The 22,909-nt window shown below is 37.3% G+C and overlaps 1 protein-coding gene across 1 annotated transcript; it reads right to left on the reverse strand.

Annotated features, from left to right (window-relative positions):
* Positions 1 to 4,014: 4,014 nt before the first annotated feature.
* On the reverse strand, positions 4,015 to 22,276 carry LOC101898975 (probable multidrug resistance-associated protein lethal(2)03659). Its single transcript, XM_005190420.4, has 9 exons — positions 21,559 to 22,276; positions 15,944 to 16,029; positions 11,025 to 11,184; positions 10,584 to 10,959; positions 9,795 to 10,522; positions 7,680 to 8,546; positions 7,156 to 7,619; positions 4,881 to 5,659; positions 4,015 to 4,818 (listed from the first exon to the last, which is right to left on the reverse strand). The coding sequence occupies exons 1-9, from the start codon at positions 21,633 to 21,635 to the stop codon at positions 4,375 to 4,377; spliced, it is 3,981 nt and encodes a 1,326-aa protein (XP_005190477.1). The 5' UTR covers positions 21,636 to 22,276; the 3' UTR covers positions 4,015 to 4,374.
* Between the last annotated feature and the right edge of the window lie 633 nt (positions 22,277 to 22,909).

The following is a 22,909-nucleotide window of genomic DNA, read 5'->3' on the forward strand; positions in this document are numbered from 1 at the left end:
CAAGTTCAACCGGGCCGAACTTTGAATACCATTTGAATTCCACCATTTGGAACGAATTTGGCAATTCTCAAAAACAATCAAATCCGTTAAAAATTTTAAAATCTTAAAAATACCGATTGTAACTATTATATTAGGGTACATATGACGACATGAACCTGCGTAGGTAACATTTGTCATAAGCCATTACAATATTCAAATGCGAAATAATACGAAGACGTGGACCTGCACAGACAATTTTCTGTCTTAGGCTATAGTATCCATTACGAACTTCAAATACCAAATTCATAGAATCATCAAAATATCGAATATAGGGAAGTACCGTTATATGGGAGCTATACGAAGACGTGGACTGCAGAGGCAATTTTCTGTCTTAGGCTGTAGTATCCATTTCGAACTTCAAATACCTAATTTGAAACAATTCCGGTTAATAATATCACTAAAATCGTTAAAATACCGAATATCGGGAGGTACCGTTATATGGGGCCTATATGAAAAGGAGGACTCACATGGCCCATTTGCGAACTTAACCTGTTTACTGGAAAACTAAACATGTGTGCAAAATACAATTACAACAGACCGACGGACAGACGGACATCGCTAAACCGACTTAGATCAAGAATATATATACTTTGTTGGGTCTGACATGAGTATTTCGAGGAGTTACAAACGGAATGACAAAGTTAATATACCCTCCATAGTATGGTGGAGGGTGTAAAAATGGACAGTGTCGCTCACACAATCATGTACTCACCCCCCACAAGGGGATTAAATTTTGAATACATACAACTCTAATGGAATGATAAATTACTATCCGATTCTCTTCAAATTTTTCACATCCCAACATTTTTACTAACACAAGATAAGGTGAAAATTGTACCTCTGGTACCTGGGACCTCCCCCACAACGGATCGCAAAATATGCGAAATAAGTATTTGATTCTCATTAAATTTCACAGATGCTCAAATATTTGATAACACAAGATCTGTTGCGAAGATGAAATATGTCGAACCACTCTTTATGGTACTTCACCCACAATGGGTCAACATTTTATATAATTGCCATATGCCAGTATATTTTCTGGTGTGAAAATGATAAATATCGGCGAACCCCTATTGGTAATATTAGATGAAGTGAAATACCTTGGTCTAATATATTCGGTACCTCGCGATTAATTCAACTTTTTCCCAAAATTATCACGTATCTCATATGAAGTGGAGGTCGATATGTAGACCAAATCGGACACGTTGTGATATATTTTATATCAGAGTTAGTTCAAATGAGAAGTGTGTGATATTCCTTCGGCATCTCCTCCATTAAGGGGTCAACATTTTGATTAATACAGCGTAAGTCAAGGCTTATCTTATAAAGGAACATAGGCAAGACCGTCTGATACTTTTCAACTTGTTTTTAGTAGGCAGGTTAAGTTCGTAAATATGCCATTTAGGTCGAAGTTTTCAAATAGCCCCTACAGGGTTGCCCATATTCGACGGACCCATGTCTCTTTGGGCCCATTCCAATCGACGAGGCTTGTCCGCAGGCAACATTCTTTGCGTCAATTGAATTTTGTACGGGAACAAATGCAAATCAATGCGAATAATCTGTTGTAAAGTGGACCGAGCCATGCTTAACTGCTGAGAACGGCGTTTTCGGGATGTTCTTGAGGACCTCTCAACACTGGCTCGTACGGCAGCGATATTCTCGGCCGATCGTCTTGGTCGACTTTTATATTGCCGCTTCGGATTAGAAAGAGCCTTACCAGTCGACAATTTTTCGTATAAACGCTTAATGGTGTTCTTAGAAGGCGCACTTCTCACATTTAACGTTGAGTTTTCACAATTGACTTCTTGTAAATTTCAACTATTTCAGAGCGCTCGCGTGGCGTGTATTGGTTCATGGTAAAAATCTGCTTGGACTGACGCTTCAAACGCGGTATGTCATTAAGCGATGTGACATCTCTGTCAAAAGTTATGGCGTTGCCAGATGGGTCCGTCGAATATGGGCATCCATGTATATAACGGTACCTCCCGATATTCGATTTTTTGATGATTTAGGCGACATTATTCACCGGAATTGTTTCTAATTTGATTCTTGAAGTTCAAAATGAATACTACACCCTGAGACAGAAAAGTGTTTGTTCAGGTCCACGTCTTCCTATAGCCCCCCCCTGTGACAGAAAATTGTCTATGCAGGTCCAGGTCTTCGGACAGCTCCGATATAACGGTATCTCCCTATATACGATATTTTGATATTAGCTACAATATTCACCGTTTATTTCAAGTGTCGAATTTGAATATGGTAATGGCTTATGAGAAACAATGTCTATGTAGGCCCACGTCGTATAAACCCCAATATAACGTCTATATTTGGTATTTTTAAAATTTAAACAGAATATTTTAGGGATTTTATTTATTGAAAATTTCCAAATTTGTTCCAAATGGTGGAGGGTATTCAAAGTTCGTCATTCCGTTTGTAACTCATCGAAATAATCATTTTAGACCCAACAAAGTATATATATTCTTGATCAGCGTAAAATTCTAAGACGATTTAGCCCTGTCCGTCCGTCTGTCCGTCTGTTGTAATCACGCTACAGTCTAAACGAATTAAGATAGTAAGCTAAAATTTTACACAGATATCTCTTTTGTCTGCAGACAGGTAAAGTTCGAAGATGGCCTATATCGGTCCACGATATCGTATAGCCCCCATATAACGGTATCTCCGATATTCGGTTATTTGATGATTTAAGCCACATTTTTCAATGGAATTGTCTGAAATTTCACAAAAGGAGTCCCTTGTGGACATTTTATCCCCTCAAAGAGAATTGTCTATATAGGTCCACGATATCGTATGTCCCCCATATAACTGTACCCCCGATATTCGGTATTTTGATGATGTTAGCCACATTTTTTAATGGAATTGTCTTAAAATCCGCTCAAGTAGTTCCTTGTGAGTACTTTACCCCCTGAGAGAGAATTGTCTATACAGGTCCACGATATCGTATATCCCCCATATAACGGTACCCCACGATATACGGTATTTTGATGATTTTACTCACATTTTTCATCGGAATTGTCTGAAAATCCACACAAGGAGTTCCTTGTGGGTACTTTATACCTCGGCAGAGAATTACCTATATAGGTCCTATCGTATAGCGCCCATATAACGGTACCCCGATATTCGGTATTTTGATGTTTTTAGCCATAGTTTTCAACGGAATGGTCACAAGGGTTTCTTTGTCAGCACTTTACCCCCCGACAGATAATTCTCTATATAGGTTAATGATAACGTATAGCTCCCATATGACGATACCCCGCGATATTCGGTATTTTCATGGTTTTAGCCACATTTACCAATCGTATTGTCTGAAAATCCACACACGGAGTTCTTTGTGAGCACTTTACCCCTGAAACGGAATTTTCTATATAGGTCCACAATATGGTATATCCCCCATATAACGGTACTGCCCTATATTCCGTATTTTGATGATTTTAGCCACTTTTTGCAATGGAATTATCTGAAAATCCACACAAGGAGTTCCTTGTAAGTACTTTACACGCAGGCATAGATTTGTTTTTATAGGTCCACAATATCGTATATCCCCCCATATCGGCACCTTCCTATATTAGATATTTTAAAGATTTTAAAAGAATTTTTAATGGATTTTATTTTTGTTTAAAATTTCCAAATTCGTTCCAAATGGTGGAGGGTATTTAAAGTTCGGCCCGGCCGAACTTCCTGCTTTTTAACATGTTTAAATTAATTTTTTTTATTAATCTACAATTGTGTTCTTTGTCCTATTTGAAATGTCATTTACAATAGCTTTAATTGCAATTCAAATATGAGTGTGTGTGTGCGTGAGTGACAAATCAATGCAACTCCTTCAAGTATCTCAAATATTTTTGCGCAAATATTTTGCGACTTTAAAATCGCTTGGGGGCAAAACAACTTATAATTCCCCAGTCATTAAAGTCGCCATAATAAAACCATATAAATTTTATAATTTATTTAAATAACTTATTTTTATTATTTTTCATGTTATTTACAGAGACGAAAATTATTGTTGTTAATATATTCGTTGTGTGTGTGTGTGTGAGTTTGGGGCGGAGGGGAATACTTAAACATATATTTACATATCTAGGTTCATTATAACTGAACTTATAAAATACATTTGTTGCTACTTAAGCTAAAAATTAAAACAAATTAACAACTGGCAAGAGTGGGATGGGGCAGGGGGATGAAAAGTATTCTACATACATTTCTCTATTCATCCTTTACTTTTCTTCTTTGTCTGTCCCCAAAATACAATTCCATTTGCCAGGCTGGCCGGTAGTTAGTTACATGAGTCCTTAATATCACATCCTACATCTACTGATCCTTCTAGCCTTGCATGTTTTTCTCATATGCCTTTTGGGCAACTTGGAATAAATTCTCGAATGTCGCTTGGCCAGTCTGCTTGACCATACCATGGAAAATGCCAACCTTAGATTGGGTGAGTAACTCGTAGGGTGAACCAAATTCCACAGCTCGGCCGGCATCCATGACCAACACCTTATCCGAATCCATGACGGTATGCAGACGATGGGCTATCGTGAGAACGGTACAATTTTGGAATTTATGACGTATTGTGGTTTGAATGAGAGCATCCGTCTGGGGATCTACATTGGCAGTGGCTTCATCCATGACAAGAATACGATTTTCACGTAGAATGGCTCGAGCCAGGCAGACCAATTGACGCTGACCCACACTGAAATTGGTGCCACCTTCCGAGATTTTGGCATGCAAGCCATTGGGCATGTCGGCCACAACTTGTTTGAGTTTGACCTAAAATATAAAATAATTCAAATGATAAGAATAGTAATTAAAATAAATTATGCAAAACTTACCTCCTCCAAAGCCTCCCACAGTTTGGCATCGGAATACTCATCGAATGGATCCAAATTGTAACGCATGCTACCCGAAAACAGCACAGGTTCCTGGGGTATAATGGAAATTTTCGATCTCAAATCATGCAAACCCATATCATCAGTATCCCTCTTATCAATCACAATCGAACCATCATTAAAGGACAAACGGAAGAGAGCATTGATCAACGACGACTTGCCAGCTCCTGTCCTACCCACAATACCAACTTTCTCACATGATTGTATAACGAAATTCAACGATTTCAAAACATAATCGGACTTGGGATCGGGGGCATAACGCAAACTCAAATTGTCAAAGACAACTGTACCCTTCTCAGGCCATGTCTTGGGTGGCTTCTTGTTGGGTTCCGATTCAAGTTCACCCTCCGGTTCAATGCTCTCATATTCCACAACACGTTCCACCGATGTCATGGTGTTCTCTAATTCAGCCGATTGCCGCATACCATACTGGACCATACCAGTAAGACCCATTGCTTGGGTAATGGCCAAGCCAACATCACCTCCATTCTCTGGGGAGAAGAGCAGGAAACTGAGCGTAATAATGGCGATGTAAATGACACAGAAACAATCCAGCCAATAACCAAAGGCACGACTTGTTGACAGGAACATATAGAAGCCGGAGCTGTGCAGATCTTGATAGTTGTCGAACTCCTGAATGAGAATTTCTTGAGCTTCAAAGGCACGTATGGTTGAGAGACCGTTCAAAGATGCTCCCAGGTGGGTGTAAATCGGCGAACGAGCTGGAGGAGAAGAATAAAAATTATAAACGCGGTCTTCTATATATAATAGAAGAGTATTGAAGACCTCCAGGTCATTTATATAAAACTAAAGACCTGAGGATCCATGTCCATGTCTTTTATAGACATTACAAGACCTACAAGTCGTCTATAGACACTAGAATAGTCTTCTATAGACAATGAAGGACTTTCCAGCTTCTAAAAACAATGTAAGATTTACAAGACTTCTCTGATAGAAGACCTACAAGCCCTGTATAGGCAATGGAAGACCTTTAGGTCATCCAAAGCCAATGGAAGACCAACAGATCCTCCATAGCCAATAAAGGAGCTCCAGGTCTTCTATAGACTATAGAAGACCTCCACGTATTCTATAACCAATAGAGAACGTGAATGTCTTCTATAGCGAACAGAGGACCTCAAGGTCTCCTAAAGCCAATGAAGGATGTTAATGCCAATAGAAGACCAACAGATCCCCCATAGCCAATAAAAGACCTCCAGGTCTTCTATAGGCAATAGAAAACCTCTAGGTATTCTATAACCAATAGAGGACCTGAATGTCTTCTATAGCGAACAGAGGACTTCAAGGTCTTTTAAAGCCAATGAAGGATTTTAATATCTTCTATAGCCAATAGAGGACCTCAAGGTCTCCTATAGCAAATAAAAAACCTTAAGGTCTTCTATAGCGAACAGAGGACCTCAAGGTCTTCTATAGCGAATAGAGGATATCAAGGTCTTCTGTAGCCCATAGAGGAACTCAATATCTTCTAAAGCTAAAAGAGGGCCTCAAGGCCTCCTATAGCCATTAGAGGACCTGAATGTCTTCTATAGCGAACAGAGGACCTCAAGGTCTTTTAAAGCCAATGAAGGATTTTAATATCTTCTATAGCCAAGTGAGGACTTTAAGGTCTCCTATAGCCAATAGAGGACCTCAAGGTATCCTATAGCAAATAAAAGACCTTAAGGTCTTCTATAGCGAATAGAGGACCTCAAGGTCTTCTATAGCGAATAGAGGACCTCAAGGTCTTCTATAGCGAATAGAGGACCTCAAGGTCTTCTATAGCGAATAGAGGACTTCAAAGTCTTTTGTAGCCAATATAAGACCTCAAGCTTTTCTATAGCCAATTGAGGATCTCAAGCTTTTCTACAGTCAATAGAGGATCTCAAGCTTTGCTATAGCCAATAGAGGATATCAAGGTCTTCTGTAGCCCATAGAGGACCTCAATGTCTTCTAAAGCTAATAGAGGACCTCAAGGTCCTCTGTGGAGAAGAGCAGACTTCCAAGTCTTCTCTAGACATTATAACCCCTCCATGTTTTCTATAGACAATAGAAGGCCTCCAGGTCTTCTGTAGACATTCATAGACGATAAAAGACTTCCAGGTCTTCTATAGACAATATAAGAACTCCACGCCATTTGTATATAATAGAAGACTTTCGGGTCCCTAAGGACCTAATAGCCTCCCTATAGCCATATTTCAATTTTAATTCATACTATACTTACTTATAGCCTCCAATCGCTTAACATCCCTGGACGTCTTCAAATAGAAAGATCTCATAAAGTAAAATATGATAACCATTACCACAGTGGCCACAATATAGTACGGGTTCACAAGACACAGCACAATGACAATACCCAATAGGGATAAGAAGATCTGTATCACATCAATCATAACTTGGGGCAATATTTCATCGACACTACCCATATCCTTGGAGAAACGATTCAGGATACGACCCGAAGGATTTGTATTGAAGAAATACATGCTGGCTCGGGTGACACTGACAAACATATTGTTGTGAAGACGCGTCGAGGATTTCGAGGCCAAATTGAAGAACATAATGCTACGCATCAGGGCGAATATGATAATGGCCACATTGATGGCGGTGAAAATGTAAATGTCCACTGGATCTGTTTGCATTTCGACACGTGTATCGATTTCGTGAAGTTTGTTTTCGTTTTTGTTGACCCTAAAATACAATAGAAGTATTAGAATTTAAGGAAAAAATTGGGAAAAGTTCACAACTCACCAATACGACAAGAAATAATCACCACCTGAACCCAGAACCTGAGCTCCCACACAAAAGAAAATCATAAGGCTGAGTATGACAACACTGCCACTGCTGCCAAAATATTTCTTGTACAATTTCAAACCAATCTTGCCTTGCTCTCTTGTTTCCTCCACCTGCTTGGGCGCCATATCCTCCACAGACTCCACCGTGGAAGCCACGGAGGTAACACTTATTTGCCTCTGCCTTTGTTTACTATTCTGACGCTTCATTTTCTGTGCATCTCGATTATCATCAATTTTACCATCTGTTTCTTCGCCACCCTCTTCTTCGTCCTCATCGCCCTTGTGCAGCAATAGCTTGGCATAATCAAAACCACTTTGACGCATCGATTCATAGGTGCCTACAGCTCGCACTTGACCCTTATCCAAGATGACTATGACATCAGCTTGTTCCAAAAATTGCAGCTGATGGGTGACAAGGATAACAGTGCGATCACGTAAATATTGTCGCATACATTGATCGAAAAGATGGCGCCCAACGTGCGTATCCACTGCAGAGAGGGGATCGTCTAAGAGGTAAATGTCTGCCTGACGATAAACAGCTCGTGCCAAATTTATACGAGCCTTCTGACCACCCGACAATGAGGCACCACGTTCTCCCACAATGGTCTTATCTCCATAGGGCAGGAGCTCAAAATCTCTTTCCAGGGCACATTTCTTCACCGTCAAGTTGTAGCGTTTCTTGTCCATCTGTTGACCAAAGAGTATATTTTGCCGTACTGTGCCGGTGAAGAGCCAAGGTTCCTGTGAGGCATACGATACGGTACCATTGACTGTGACCGAACCCGAGGTGGGTTGTAGCTCACCCAGAATGGTTTGTATTAAACTAGAAAAACAAATGCAGTTTATGAAATTTTAACAAACGTTCAAAAATAAACAACATAGTTATATAGAGACCCGTAAGAACTAGGATTAAAAGCACCCTTAATAAGGAGGGATGAGGAAAGGGACATGTTTTTAATTCGAAACTTTTAATTTACAGCATTTTTGAAAGGGTGGCTTTGGAATCCGTTTTTTTTTTTTTCAATAATTACAGAATAAAACCAGTGGACTATTAAAGATCTCTCCACTGCCCACATATATCCTATCTTCTGATCAGACTTGGGTTTGGTACAAATATTGAGATATGTGAAATTTAGAGACAATCGGACTCTTATTTCATATTTTTATGAGCTCCATGTTTATCAAAAATATTGACCCCTTATGTGGGGATCTACCAGAAGGAGTGGGCTAATAGAAAGAGGGGGTCGATATCTACCTTATATACAACAAGTCTTGTGTTGATAGAAATATTAAGATGTGTTGAGAAAATAATCGGATGCTTTCAATATTTTGACTCCTAGAGGGAGGTGTACCAAAGGAGTGGACTGATATATCACATCTTCGCACCAGATCTTATGTTGGTACAAATATTAAGATGTGTAATATAAAGACAATCGGAATGTTATTTTATATTTTATATGATTTATAATTATTGAAAATGTTGACCCTTTATGGCGGAGGTACTTGATGGAGTACTGATATTGTCCATTTTCGCACATGATCTAGCATTGATGCAAAATTAAGATTTGCAAAGTTTGATCTAAATCAAACAATTCTTCCTCTTTCTGTGAGGTAAATTATTTTTTTTTAAATGTTGACCTTTTATTTGGCGAGGTACCAAAAGAAGTGGATCGATGTTGCCAATCTCCGAACTCGATCTAAGTTTGACAATAATATTATAATATACCAAGTTTGGACCAAATCGGATACTCCCTTCGGGAGTTATCGTGCGCATAAAACTAGACAGACAGATGGACTTAAGGACGAATGGATACCCCTAGATCGACCCCAAATTTCCCGAAACAGATTTGCTCCAAAGAGACCCCGGGTCTAAAACTGTTATTTGGATGAGGCACATTTTGTCCTTATCAAATGATGTTTTCCCTCTGTGGACATATGGCTGGGGTATAAATATAAACTACATCGGAATATTTATGCCAGTTCTACACGATCTCATAACCGCAGTTAAACGATATGCGTCGTTGTTGAGGTCCTAAACACAAGACATTGAATTACCAATAACTTTACTTACGTTGATTTGCCCGCTCCCACCGGTCCAATGACAGCTATCAATTGTTTCTCTTTGAATTCCAACGAGACATTTTCCAAATTATTTTCCGCCGCTTCGGGATTCCATTTGGCCCGAACATTCTTCAGCACAATGCCAGGCTCCTTTGTGGGTACCGTACTAACTTGTACACTTTTACCATTTTCACTGATTATGGCTGGGATGGTTTTACCATCTGCCTTTGGTTCTCCTTTCGACGCCTCCACTTCATCCAAAAGCATAAATTTCTGTATGCGACGGAATGAAACCAAAGTTTCGGCAACTTGAGCCACAGCCATGGGGAAATATGCCGTCATGGTCATTCTTAGGATACCATAATAAGCTGTGACCACAAATGCCTTCTCTGCCGTCAGGAAGTTACCAAGCAAAACGTAGCTTACCAAACTGCTAAATATTGAGATTCTCGAGATGAACATGATAAACGAACCGATCATGCCTCGAATATAGTTGACATAACGTATAGCCTTCATTTCTTTGCGTCGTGCAAAATCGACCATTTTTCCAAATGGTATCTCCCAGGCATACATTTTGATCACCTGAATGCCGGAAATGATTTCGTTCATCAGGCGTACACGTTCGTCGGTGCAGAGGGCAGTGCGCAGACGCAAAACGGAGGTCTTTTTGCCCAAAAATCCCTGTATGGGTACAAAGAGTAACATAACGGCCACACCAATCAAGGAACAGGGGCCAATCTGGAAATTGGAAATATTTTGCTTCATTTCTTCGTAAAAGGAAGAATATCTAGAAACCTACCTCCTTATACATAAAATAGGTAACCACAAATATCTCCAGTGGTCCAATCCACACAAAATGCATATGCAACACCGAGGTATCCAACCGACCCACATCATTCGATATCAAATTGACCATTTGACCCGATGTCGTATTGACCATGGCACTTTTACTCAAACGCAAGGCCTTGCGATAAATCATACTGCAAATGGCCACACGTATCTTCATACCCACATGGACAATACCCAACATGTTGGGATGCATAAAGAGCACACTTCCAGCACTGCTTAAAATCACACCCAAGGCATAGAGCCCTGCCTTTGATTTATCGGTTTTATCTGTTTCCGGATCGGCATAATATGAGACGAGGGCACCCAAAAATAATGGCTGAGAACATCTGTTGAAAGAGAAAAAAATAATTGGCTATTGTTATGGGGAAAATGTGGCCTCGCCCTAGCTTACCTAAAGAATATTTCAAAGCAAAACATCAATATACCCAAGAGCATGTAATGCAGACCAAAAACCCTAATTGTGGCCTTAATCAGACTGGGATCTTTGCCTTTGTGACTGCTTTTCTCAAGTTCATCCTGCCATGCTTGACTCAACTTATTACCCATGAGATCTGGAAGAGGTTTAAAAAAAAGATAATATATTAGATTTTTGCTATACAAACTCCTTATTGTAGCTACCCCGAAGGGGAGATCTCATATAAGTTTCCCCGCACCATTTTTTTAGTAATAACCTAACCTAACCTGTAGGGTATTATGTTTTTGTGCATTTGTTTGTAACATAAAGAAGGAGTGAGTTAGACCCATACTTCCTTTTGATGATATGCAAAGAATCAAAGATTCGATTGATGCATATCCGTCCCTCCGTCTGTCCATGTATTTTTCTGAACAAAGTACAGGTCGCATTAATTATCGGGTTGAGATGAAATTTTCCACAAATCATTGGCTTGGCCCAAGAACCAACGATATTGAAATTGGGGATAGCCGGTCAAAATTTAGATATAGCTCCCATATATATATCTTCGGCTGGTTTGCCTATTATATATTGTCCACTAAGTGTGTATTATTAGCCCAAATTGGATGGAATTTGGCATATCTGAGCATATTGAGCCTAGAAACAAGTGTGTCAAATTTGATGAAAATCGGTTCAGATAGAGCCATATCTCTCGTATATATTCTTCATCCATAGCCGTAATGTGTACTGCGTAACAACAATATTCGGGAAACTATATAGAATGCAGCTCAGAAATACCTCGATATTAGTTCAGATTTGGATATAGCTCCCATATATATACATATATCTTTACTCGATTTCAAGTTTATTCTGCACGACATAAGCCCAAGTTGAATGGATTTTGGAAAATCCAAAAAAAACTTAGCCTGGGCGAAAATCTATCAAATTTTGTGAAAATCGGTTAAGATATAGCTATAGGTCGCATATAGGCCAACTATCAGATACAGCATGGAAATACCTCTGCCAAATTGTGTAGAGATCGATTCAGATTTAGATATATATCTTCATCCAATTTCACTTTTATTGTGCCAAAAAGGGTAATATCACCTCAAAAAGGGTGGAGATTGATGAATATCGGCTGCTTCCTCAAATTCATTAAAAGCTTGCCACATATAACTGCTTTGACGATCACAGTTGTTATTTTTATACCCTCCACCATAGTATGGAGGGTAAATTAGGTGTGTCATTCCGTTTGTAACACCTCGAAATATACATTTTAGAGCCCACAAAGTATATATACTCATCATCAGCATCAAATTCTATGTCGATTTAGTGATGTCCGTCCGTCTAACCGCCTGTCGGTCTGTGGAAATCACTCTAGCTTCCGAACGAAATGAAGTAGGTTGATAAAATGTTATACAAATGTACAATATGTCTGCAGAACTTTTGGTATTAAAAATGGGTCATGCCTTCGTATAGCCCTCATATAACAGCACCTCCCGATATTCGATATTTTGAGGATTTTTGCGACATTATTCGCCGGAAATGTTTCCAATTAGGTATTTGAGGTTCGTAATGGATATTACAGCCTAAGACAAAAATTGTATGTGCAGATCGACGTCTTCGTTTAGACCTCATAAAATTTTACCTGCCGATATTCGGTATTTTGATGATTTTAGCTACATTATACACCGGAATTGTTTCAAATTTGGTATTTGTAGTTCGTAATGGATACTACAGCCTATCCTCATAAATTTCCTATAAATTCCCTATCATAAAGTCGGCCCATCCCGACTTTGGCTTTTCTTTACTGGTTCTTATACCGACAGCCATAAATCTAGAGAGGGTTTATATCATTTGGCCAAACCGTGACTCATCGAAATTACGGTTTTAGACTATAAGTCTCTTTTGATTTAATCCGTTTCAGTCCGTCCGTCCGACTGCCTGTCAGTCTGCTGACTCGATAACTCTCTAAGGGAGTATACGAGTTTATCCAAACTTGATACATCGTTATATTATTATCAAACTTAAATCGAGTTCGGAGATGGTCAATATCAGTACACTCCTTCTAGTACATCCCACACAAAAAAGGCGAAATTAAAAAAAATCCGTCACAGAGAGAGAAAACAGATTCTAATTTTGCTCATTTCCCAATTCTACTATTTGTATGTAGGTCTTGTGAGAAAATGGGCAGTATCGGTATTTTTCATCAAGTAACTTTTACAAAATGTGATATAGAAGACCGAATGTCTTCAAATTACACTCATCGCAATATTTTTATTAATCCAAGGTCCGGTATGAAGATGTAATATATCGGTCTATTCTTCCTGGTATCTCCCCCACAAAGGGTCAACCTTTTAAATAACAATGAGATTCATAAAATGCGAAATTGATTTCCGATTCCATTCAGACTTGGTACATCTAAACATTTTTTTCATTACAAGACCTGTTATAGAAAATGGTAGAGATTTGACCATTCCTTCTTGTACCTACTCCCCCCCCACCCCCCCAAAGGCTCAAACTTTTTAATAACCAAAACGATTATAACATCGGAAATAAGCATCTAGTTCTCTTCATATTGCACACATCCCATTTATTTCTGCCAGTACAAGATCTGCTGTGAAAATGGGATATATCGATTCACTTCTTCTGGTAGCTCCCCCATAAAGGGTCAAATTTTTGAATAACCATGAAGTTCATAAAATGCGATTTTATAATGCGATTCCGTTCAAACATGGCTCATCTCAATATTTCCATCAACACATGATCTGATATAGAGATGGTAGAGATCAGACCATTTGTTCTGGTACCTCCCACACACAGGGCTTAAAATTAAAAAAAACAAACAGCTCAAAGAAAGCGAAATAAGCATCAACTCCCTTCAAATATCACACATAAAACGTTTTTGCTAACACAAGAACTGTTGTGAACATAATATATATCTGCGAACCCCTTCTGGTACCTCAACCACAAGGAGTCACCATTTTCAATACATTTATCTGTCATAACTTGCGAAACAAGTCAGCGTTTATTTACAACATGTTATATTTAATTTTTTCTCTCAGTCAGATACTTGAAATGAATATGGAATTTATGATTTAGCTTAAAATTGGATATAAATGTTCGAGTTTCTTGTAATTTTGCCCTCCATAGAGGGTCAACAATTTATATAAGATGTCAAAATATATTTAAATAATCGAACATAGGCTGAGGGTATACATCTGTCGTAAAAAACGACTCATATTTATACCCTACAACACTATGTGTTGGGGGTATTATAAGTTTGATTGGGCCAAAAATTATGTAACACCTCGAAATATTGATTTCCCACATAGGAAAGTATATATGGATCTTCCTATCCCGCCGAGCTGAGTCGATCTAGCTATGTATGTCCGTCCGTCTGTCCGTCTGTCCATGTTAATTTGTAATCACTCTACAGGTCTCAATTATGGTCCGATCTTCTCGAAACTTAAAATGGAGGTGGGGCTAGGGTCAGAATAGAACCCTATTTCTTTTGGTGATGATCGCATAATATTTAGGGGTTGAAATGGACCAAAAACTGAAAAAATGCCTGATTTTGCACTTGCTCTACAGGTCGCAATTATAAACCAATAGACGCGGAATTTCGCATGTAGCTAGAGTTTAGGGCTGGCAAGAAGCCTGCCCATTTGGGTGGTCATCGGATAGTACTTAGCTCCTAAAATAGACCATATCTTTTTCGTTGAAAAAAATCAACATTTTTCATTAAACCGCGAATATTTTAAATCCCGGCGAAATCACAAAGCCATCACAAGGTTACTTCTGACTTTTACATTGATGTTAATATCCAACGAAACGGATATATAGCAAAATATGTGCGATATATATGTTTATCAAAGAAGATATGCTCGAAAAATCTCTTATATGTCGAGAACGGCTGAACTGATTTCGACAGTTCTCATTAATTCAGAATGGCCTCTTGGCAGGAAGGAAAAAACGTCTAAAAAAATCGCATTAAAATATTTCTCTAATGATGAAAATATTGATTTTGTAAAATTTTCTCATATATTTTCAGTTTTGTCATATTTTTGGCATATTTTCATTTTGAATTAAACATTTGGTAATATTTCTACAACTAACAAAACTAAGTTGTTAGGATATCAGGATGTACAGATCGCATGGTTTTCTTTTATTATTTGTCACAATATCTTGTGGAATTCTTTCAAGTATCTCGCCTATATAAACTGTATCGTTTATTATAGTGTTGTAGGGTATTCAACGGTCGGCCCCGCTCGACTGTAGCCTTTGCTTACTTGTTTTTACTTGTTTTTTTATCAGTCTGTTAAGAGTCCATTTAAATTTTCACAGTTCTTAAAACGATTGTCAATTGCCAGGTAATAAATAAATATTAATGTCATAATGTCGTTGTCTAAATTTAGTTCCCACAACTTTCTTTGTGGCATAAAAGTGTCTCAGCGGTGGAGAGAACAAAAACCAATTAGAAAATAAAATACAAAAACAACAATGCAAACACACTTATTAACACCATCATGAACGCCAGAATTTTGAGTAATAATTAAGATAACGAAACTTGGCCTTCCCATGCTGAATGGCTGATATCAGCGGCGGCGGCAGCAGGTAGCATGTGCTTTACTTTCGGTTACGCTGTTCAACGCTTCAATGACTTGCTATTTATTTTATTAAACTGATTGAAAATAGAAGCAATTCAATTGTTTGTGTTTGTAAATTTTTGTTCTGTCACCGGGAAAATAATATGGCAAACCACAAAAAAATAAATCCGAATACTTATAACGTTCACGTAATATTCATTGAGGGTGATGGGAAGCGTGTTAAAATTGTTGAGTTGTAGTTGTATTTGTTTTTTTTTTTTTTCACTTATCTTAATAACAACGATTCCGTCTGTTATTTTTCACACTTACCAGATTTGTGTTCTTTGAGGGCCCGAAACAAATCCGATTCGTCTAAGACTTTTTTGCGACCTTTGAAAAATGTTGGCATTGTGAAACTGAAATTGGGAAGAGATAAATTTGTTAATCTTTATTTTCAAAATGGAAATTTACCGAAAGATAGTTGTTAAGTAGTTGTGTAAATATATGTGACAATAGTTATTAATACACCAAATAAATTTCGGAGTATTCCACAACGAATATTTTGTGATTCTTAACAAAAAACAAGTAAGCAAAGGCTACAGTCGAGCGGGTCCGACCGTTGAATAAACGATACAGTTTACATAGGCAAGATACTCGAAAGAATTCCACAAGATATTGTGACAAATAATAAAAGAAAACCATCAGGTTTCGTTCTCTAATTTTCGAATAATAACAACTTAAACTAATTTCCAATTTATTGGTAGATGTTGCACTTAAATGGTCTTCCTAGATCTGGAACCAATATTTCCCAAAGTCCTATAATCTCTCAGAAGTGGCAAAAGATTAACATTTATTATTGGTTTTTGACTGAAACGCATCTATATGAGATACAGACATTTGACTATATTCTTCAACGAAATCAGCGTTAACGAAATAATCAGAAGTGCGTCTTTCCTGCATTTGTGAATTCTCCAAAAAGTCGCTGGAATGAACATTTTCGAATTTTGTCTACAAAAGTTGGCAAACTCCTTTACACATTGAATATTTTTGGATGGCCATCCAAAACTGCTTGGCTTTTGCAATGTCCGGTAACCCCCATTCAAATGTGCGTGAGGATCGGGCGAAAATTACGACCTGCTGACAATTTTGCATTTTTTTTGTCCATTTCAACCCCTAAATATATGGCGATGATCTCCAAAAAGAGTAGGCTTCTATTCTGACCCTCATCTTATCCCCATTTCGTAAGGATCGGGCAATAAATGCGATCTGTATATGGTATCCTGATATCCTAACTACTTAGTTTTGTTAGCTGTAGAAATATTACCAAATGTTTAATTCAAAATGAAAATATGCCAAAAATGTGACAAAATTGAAAAAAATATGAGAAAATATTACAAAATCAATATTTTCATCTTTAGAGAGATATTTGTATGCGTTTTTAGACGTTTTTCCTTTCCTGCCAAGAGGCCATTCTGAATTAATGAGAACTGTCGAAATCAGTTCAGCCGTTCTCGACATATATGAGATCTTTCAAGCATATCTTCTTTGATAGACATATATATATCGCATATATTTGCTATATATCCGATTTGTTGGATGTTAACATCAATGTAAAGATCAGAAGTAACCTTGTCATGGCTTTGTGATTTCGCCGGGATTTAAAATATTCGCGGTTTAATGAAAAATTTTGAATTTTTTCAACAAAAAATATATGGCCTATTTTACCCGCTAAATAGTATCCGATGACCACCCAAATTGGTAGGCTTCTTCCCCGCCCTAAACTCTAGCTACATGCGAAATTCCGCGTCGATTGGTCTATTATTTTTTCAGTATTTGGTCCATTTCAACCCCTAAACATTTGGCGATCATCTTCAAAAGAAGTAGGGTTCTATTCTGACCCTATCCCCACCTCCATTCTAAATTTCGTGAAGATTTGGCCATAATTGCGACCTGTAGAGTGATTACAAATTAACATGGACAGACGGACGGACGGACATACATAGCTAGATCGACTCAGCTCGGCGAGATAGGAAGATCCATATATATTTTCCTATGTGGGAAATCAATATTTCGTGGTGTTACATAATTTTTGGCCCAATCAAATTTATAATACCCCCAACACATAGTGTTGTAGGGTATAAAAGTTAGAAAGCTGTAAGTTCGGCCGGGCCGAACTTTGAATACCCTCCACCATTTGGTGCAAATTTGGCAATTTTCAAAAAAAAAAAAATCCATTAAAAATTCTTTTAAAGTCTTAAAAATACCGAATGTAGCCATATATTAGGGTCTGTACGAGGACCTGGACCTGCATAGGCAACTTTTGTCAGAAGCTATTCAAATGCGAAACTTGAAAAAAATCTGTTTATAATGTAGCTAAAATCATCAAAATTCCGAATAGAGGGAGGAACCATGGGAGCTGTAAAACGTGGACTTGCACAGACAATTTTTGTCATAGGCTGTAGTATCCATTACGAACTTCAAATGCGAAATTGTAAACAATTCCGGTAAATAATGTCGCTAAAATTATCATAATACCGAATATCGGGAGGTACCGTTATATTGGGGCTATACGAAAAAAGTGAACCTACATGGCCCTTTTTCAATACCAAAAGTCCTGCAGACATAATATACATTTAAGTAACATTTTATCAACCTACTTCATTTCGTTCGGAAGCTAGAGTGATTTTCACAGACGGGCGGACATTGATAAATCGACATAGAATCTTATGCTGATCAAGAATATATATATTGTGTGGGGTCTAAAATGTATACTTCGAGGTGTTTTGATAGAATGGAAATGTTGATATTTTTCCATTCTTCCTTTATTTCGTGTCCCTTCTATTTCTAACCTTAATAAAGGCTGAAAAATCAGGAACATTTTTAGTTGTTGGTCCATTTCAACCGCTAAATATATTGCGGTCATCTGTTACAACAATTAGCCTAACCCTACCCTCATGAAAATTCTCGTGAGAATCGGACTATAATTGCAATCTGTATATAATAACCCCATCCTGTGTTGTAAAGTGAAAAATATTATAAAATGTACACTTCAATATTATAAGTCAAATTCAAACAATTACATGCGATAAAAACTATGACAAAATACTACAAAATCTATATTAACCTCATTATTGGCATCTTTTTATGCGATTTTAATAGGTTTTATTCTTTTATGCCAAGAAGGCATTCTGAATTGTCAAAATCGGTCCAGCCATTTTTGAGATATAAATATTCTAGCTAACATTCCTTTTCTTGGTATTTACACATTGTATATATTGCACTATATATATCCGATTTATTATCCATGCAACGGTCAGAATTGACCTGTTCGTCTATTTGTGATTTCGCCGGGATTAAAAATATTCGCGGTTTAATGGAAAATTTGACTTTTATTTAACACAAATGTTATGCTCTATTTCACCCACTAAATATTACTCGATGACCATGCGAATTGGAAGGTTTCTGCCCAACCAAAAAATCTAGCCCAATGCTAACTTCCGCGTCGATTGGTCTATAATTGCGACCTGTAGGGCAATAGTTTTTGGTCCATTTCAACCCCAAAATATGATGCGATCATCTCCGAAAGCAATAGGCTTCTATTTTGCTAAATTTCGAAAATTTGATATAGATATCACTATTGGGTTCGGTGATTCAGATATGCAGGTGGATTCGAAAAATACTAAATTGAACTAAATTTGGTAACGGGAGAAGTTACAGAGCTGAAATCTTGAAGTTTGGTACTAATTTGGTACTGAAGTTTGATACTAATTTTAGACCACTGTTGGTGTCTGGTATGGAGAGGTAAGGATTAGTTTCGTTAGCGGGTTAGAGCTGAAATTTGTTATGCGGTTGCTGTTGATTTCTTGAGCTTACATATAGAGACGTTTTGGACGTCTGCAGTAGTTTTACTAATAGTTTCCTCGGTCAACTTCAAAATTAAATAATTTGAAGATATTTGTTGTAAAAAATAAAAGTGTTTCTATCATTCTTTCCAAAATGGGAAAAATTTGAATAATATAGAAAATCTTGAAAGTCTGAAAATTGAGTACGATGTAGGAAGGTATTATTTTATTATTATACAAAATTTTGCCAAAAAAGAAAAACTTATGCGTTTTGAGAGCTAACAAGTAAAAAAGCAGCTAATTTCGGCCGGGGCGAAATTTTAATGTCCTCCACCATTGTGAAGAATCTTGAAAAATTAAAAAAAAAAAAATCCGTCGAAAAACACCTTTTAAATGGGAACCATTAATTGAGCGCTATACGAAGACGTGGATCTTCATAGTTAAGTTTTTGTCATAGGATATGTGGATATGGATATGTGAAACAATTTCTCTGAATAATGTCGCCAATATTATAAAAATTTGACACAATTCCGATGAATAATATTGCTAAATCGTCAAAATACGAAATAGAGGAAGGTAATGTTTTATGTGGGCAATACAAAGACGTGAACCTGCATAGACAACTTTTTCGACATATGAGCCTCAAACTATGAATACGAAATTTTAAATAATTTCGTTCAAAAATTTTGCTAATATCATGAAAATACCGAAAATCGGGAGGTAGGGAGGTACCGTTAGATGGGAGATATACTATATTGTGAACCCATATAGACAATACTCTTCCAGGGGCTGAAGTACTCAGAAGGAAATAATGGTGTGGATTTTCAGACAATGCCATTGAAAAAATTGGCTGCAAGCATTAAAAAACCGAATATAGGGACATAACGTTATATGGGGGATATATGATATCGTGGACCTATAAAGACAATTTTCTTCTAGGAAGTAGAGTACTTAGAAGGAATTGTCGGATTTTGAGACAATTCCGTTGAAAAATGTAGCTAAAATCATCAAAATACCGAATATCGGGAGCTACCGTTATATGGGGGATATTCGATAACGTGGACCTCTATAGACAATTCTCTTCCAGGGAGTAAAGTATCCGCAAAGTCTTCCAGACTATTCCATTGAAAAATGTGCTTAAAATCATCAAAATATCGAATATCGGGGGTATCGTTATATGGGGGCCATTAGATTTCGTAAACCGATATAGCCAATCTTCGAACTTGACTTGCCTGCACACAAAAGACTGATCTGTGCAAAATTTTAGCTTCGTTTCGTTTTTCGTTTTCGTTTTCGTTTTGAATTTAGCGTAATTACCACAGACGGACGGACGAAAGGGCTATATGCTTGTGTGTTATATTTGAAGAAGATCGGCTTTTATTTCACACTTTATAAGAGTAACAATTTTTCCATATTTTGACCCCTTGTAGGTCAGGTACTTGAAGGAGTGGGCGAATGACTTCAATTTTCAATCCTTAACAAGTACTGACAAAAATATTGGGATTTGCTTAGTTTGCACAAAATCTAATGATGCTTTTTCTTTCTTTGAGGTAGTATATCCTTTGAAAAATTTGACTATTAATTGGGGAGGTACCAGAAATTGTGGTCGGATGTTGCCCATCTCCGAACTCGATCTAAGTTTGACAATTATATTACGATGTACCAAGTTTGGGCCAAATTGAATACTCCCTTCGAGAGTGATCGTGCGTTTCAAATGATGATATACCCTCTGTAGCCATATGGCTGTGGGTATAACTAGTTATAGCTGGAAATGGCTAATTTTATTTCTAATATTTTTATTAGCCACAGATGTGTTATCGATTGCTTTGTACTTGAGTATAAATACCAATGTTTTATGTGGCACAATCTAGATTTAACTCGTATCATAAAATCTGTCTGTATATCTGGGGTAATAAAGATATTCGGAAATCCTATCAAATATTTTAATTATCTCTTTAAAATGTTACGTTTTGTCTGTTTATTTTTGCTTCGTACATGTGAGAAGGTCATAATTTATTAGACACGCCAGTTTTATCTTTTATTTAAATTTATATAGAATGACATGCATAATTTTATTTTCTTCACAATTTAAATCGAACTCACCAAAACATCATTGTGGACAAAGGATTTGAGGATTCGCGCGGATTCTCCGGCAGTTCGTCGGATTTAAAGGATTGCATTTTGAAAAAGGTTTTGTATTATTTTCTTATTCTTTATATAATATATTTTCTTTTTTTTTTAGATCACGTTTGTTCTACATTCATAGATAGCTACTCCAACACTACCACTCTCACAACTTGCCGTTGGAGTCGGGTTTATTGTTTTCTCTAAACACTTTCACAATTGGGCACTTTTTTCTGGGCGATCTTTTGCCTAAGTTTCGTTTTTCTCTACAATTAACAAACTTAACCGATTCACTTCCCTAGCCTAACTGAGTTGGGACACTACCAAAAAATAGCAAACCGCCTCGGATTATAAAACTTGTAGTTATCTCAAATGATAACTCCCCTCCCGTTCCGAATTCCCGCCATAGATGATAACAAAAATTTCACAAGGTGTGCAATAACGCGTACTATGTTCGCTGATTACCGAGCGAGCGAGTGAGCGTCCGAGCGGTTCTATCGATTACCCATATGGAAATTATTTGATTGTTTACTTTTGACGCGCGCGCTGCCTCTTATCTGTAGCTGATTTGGCTTAGTGTTACTTTTGTTGTTGGTGTCTTTGTTGTTGTTGTTGTTTTTAATGATTCAGAATGACTAGGCTAAAAATGTGCTAGTCAGGTTGAGAAGGCGTTGTTAGGCTTTATAACTTGTGAACATGAATACTAATGATATGAGACATATTTTCACTAAGGTATATAATGGATTTTAAAAATAAACAAATAGTTGTTCTCTGCTTGGGGCTAACAGAGAGAGAGAGGGAGAGAGAGAGAGAGAAAGAGAGCAGCTTTGATCAAAGCTCAAAGTTTTAAAATTAAAATTCACACATCGGATTTGATTATTGTTTTTGTTTATAATTTGCTGAAGATCATGTGTCTGGAATGTCAATTATTAGTTTATTAATTATAATTAAATTTAATTCTATAAACAAAAAAAAATTATAATAAAAAAATTAAAATAACTTTTTGTTATCTACAACAAAATATGGAGGGTACATTAAACATGTCATTCGTCACTGCTCGAACTAAGCATTTGAGACCCCTAAAAGTGTATACAGGGTGAGATAAAAAAAACTGCAACAAAGTCAAACGCCATAATTTTTATACCCTACACCACAAGGTGGTCAGGGTATTATGTCTTTGTGCATTTGTTTGTAACATGGAGAAGGAAGCGAGATAGATCCATGGTTACTTTTGAGGATCTCCATAGAATCACTTTTTGAGTTGATTTATACATGTCAGTCCGTCTGTGCATGTATTCTTGTGAACAAAATGCAGGTGGCATTTATTATC

This window comes from Musca domestica, unplaced genomic scaffold, assembly GCF_030504385.1.
Source record: "Musca domestica strain aabys unplaced genomic scaffold, Musca_domestica.polishedcontigs.V.1.1 35, whole genome shotgun sequence".
NCBI lineage: Eukaryota > Metazoa > Arthropoda > Insecta > Diptera > Muscidae > Musca > Musca domestica.

Excerpts from the sequence above, each read along its gene's own strand:
- LOC101898975 (XM_005190420.4), bottom strand. The coding sequence starts at position 21,635 with ATGCAATCCTTTAAATCCGACGAACTGCCGGAGAATCCGCGCGAATCC. Across the intron at positions 8,547-9,794 it reads GTGGGAGCGGGCAAATCAAC|TTTAATACAAACCATTCTGG; the intron begins GTAAGTAAAGTT and ends TTGTTTTTCTAG. Across the intron at positions 7,620-7,679 it reads GATTATTTCTTGTCGTATTG|GGTCAACAAAAACGAAAACA; the intron begins GTGAGTTGTGAA and ends ATTGTATTTTAG.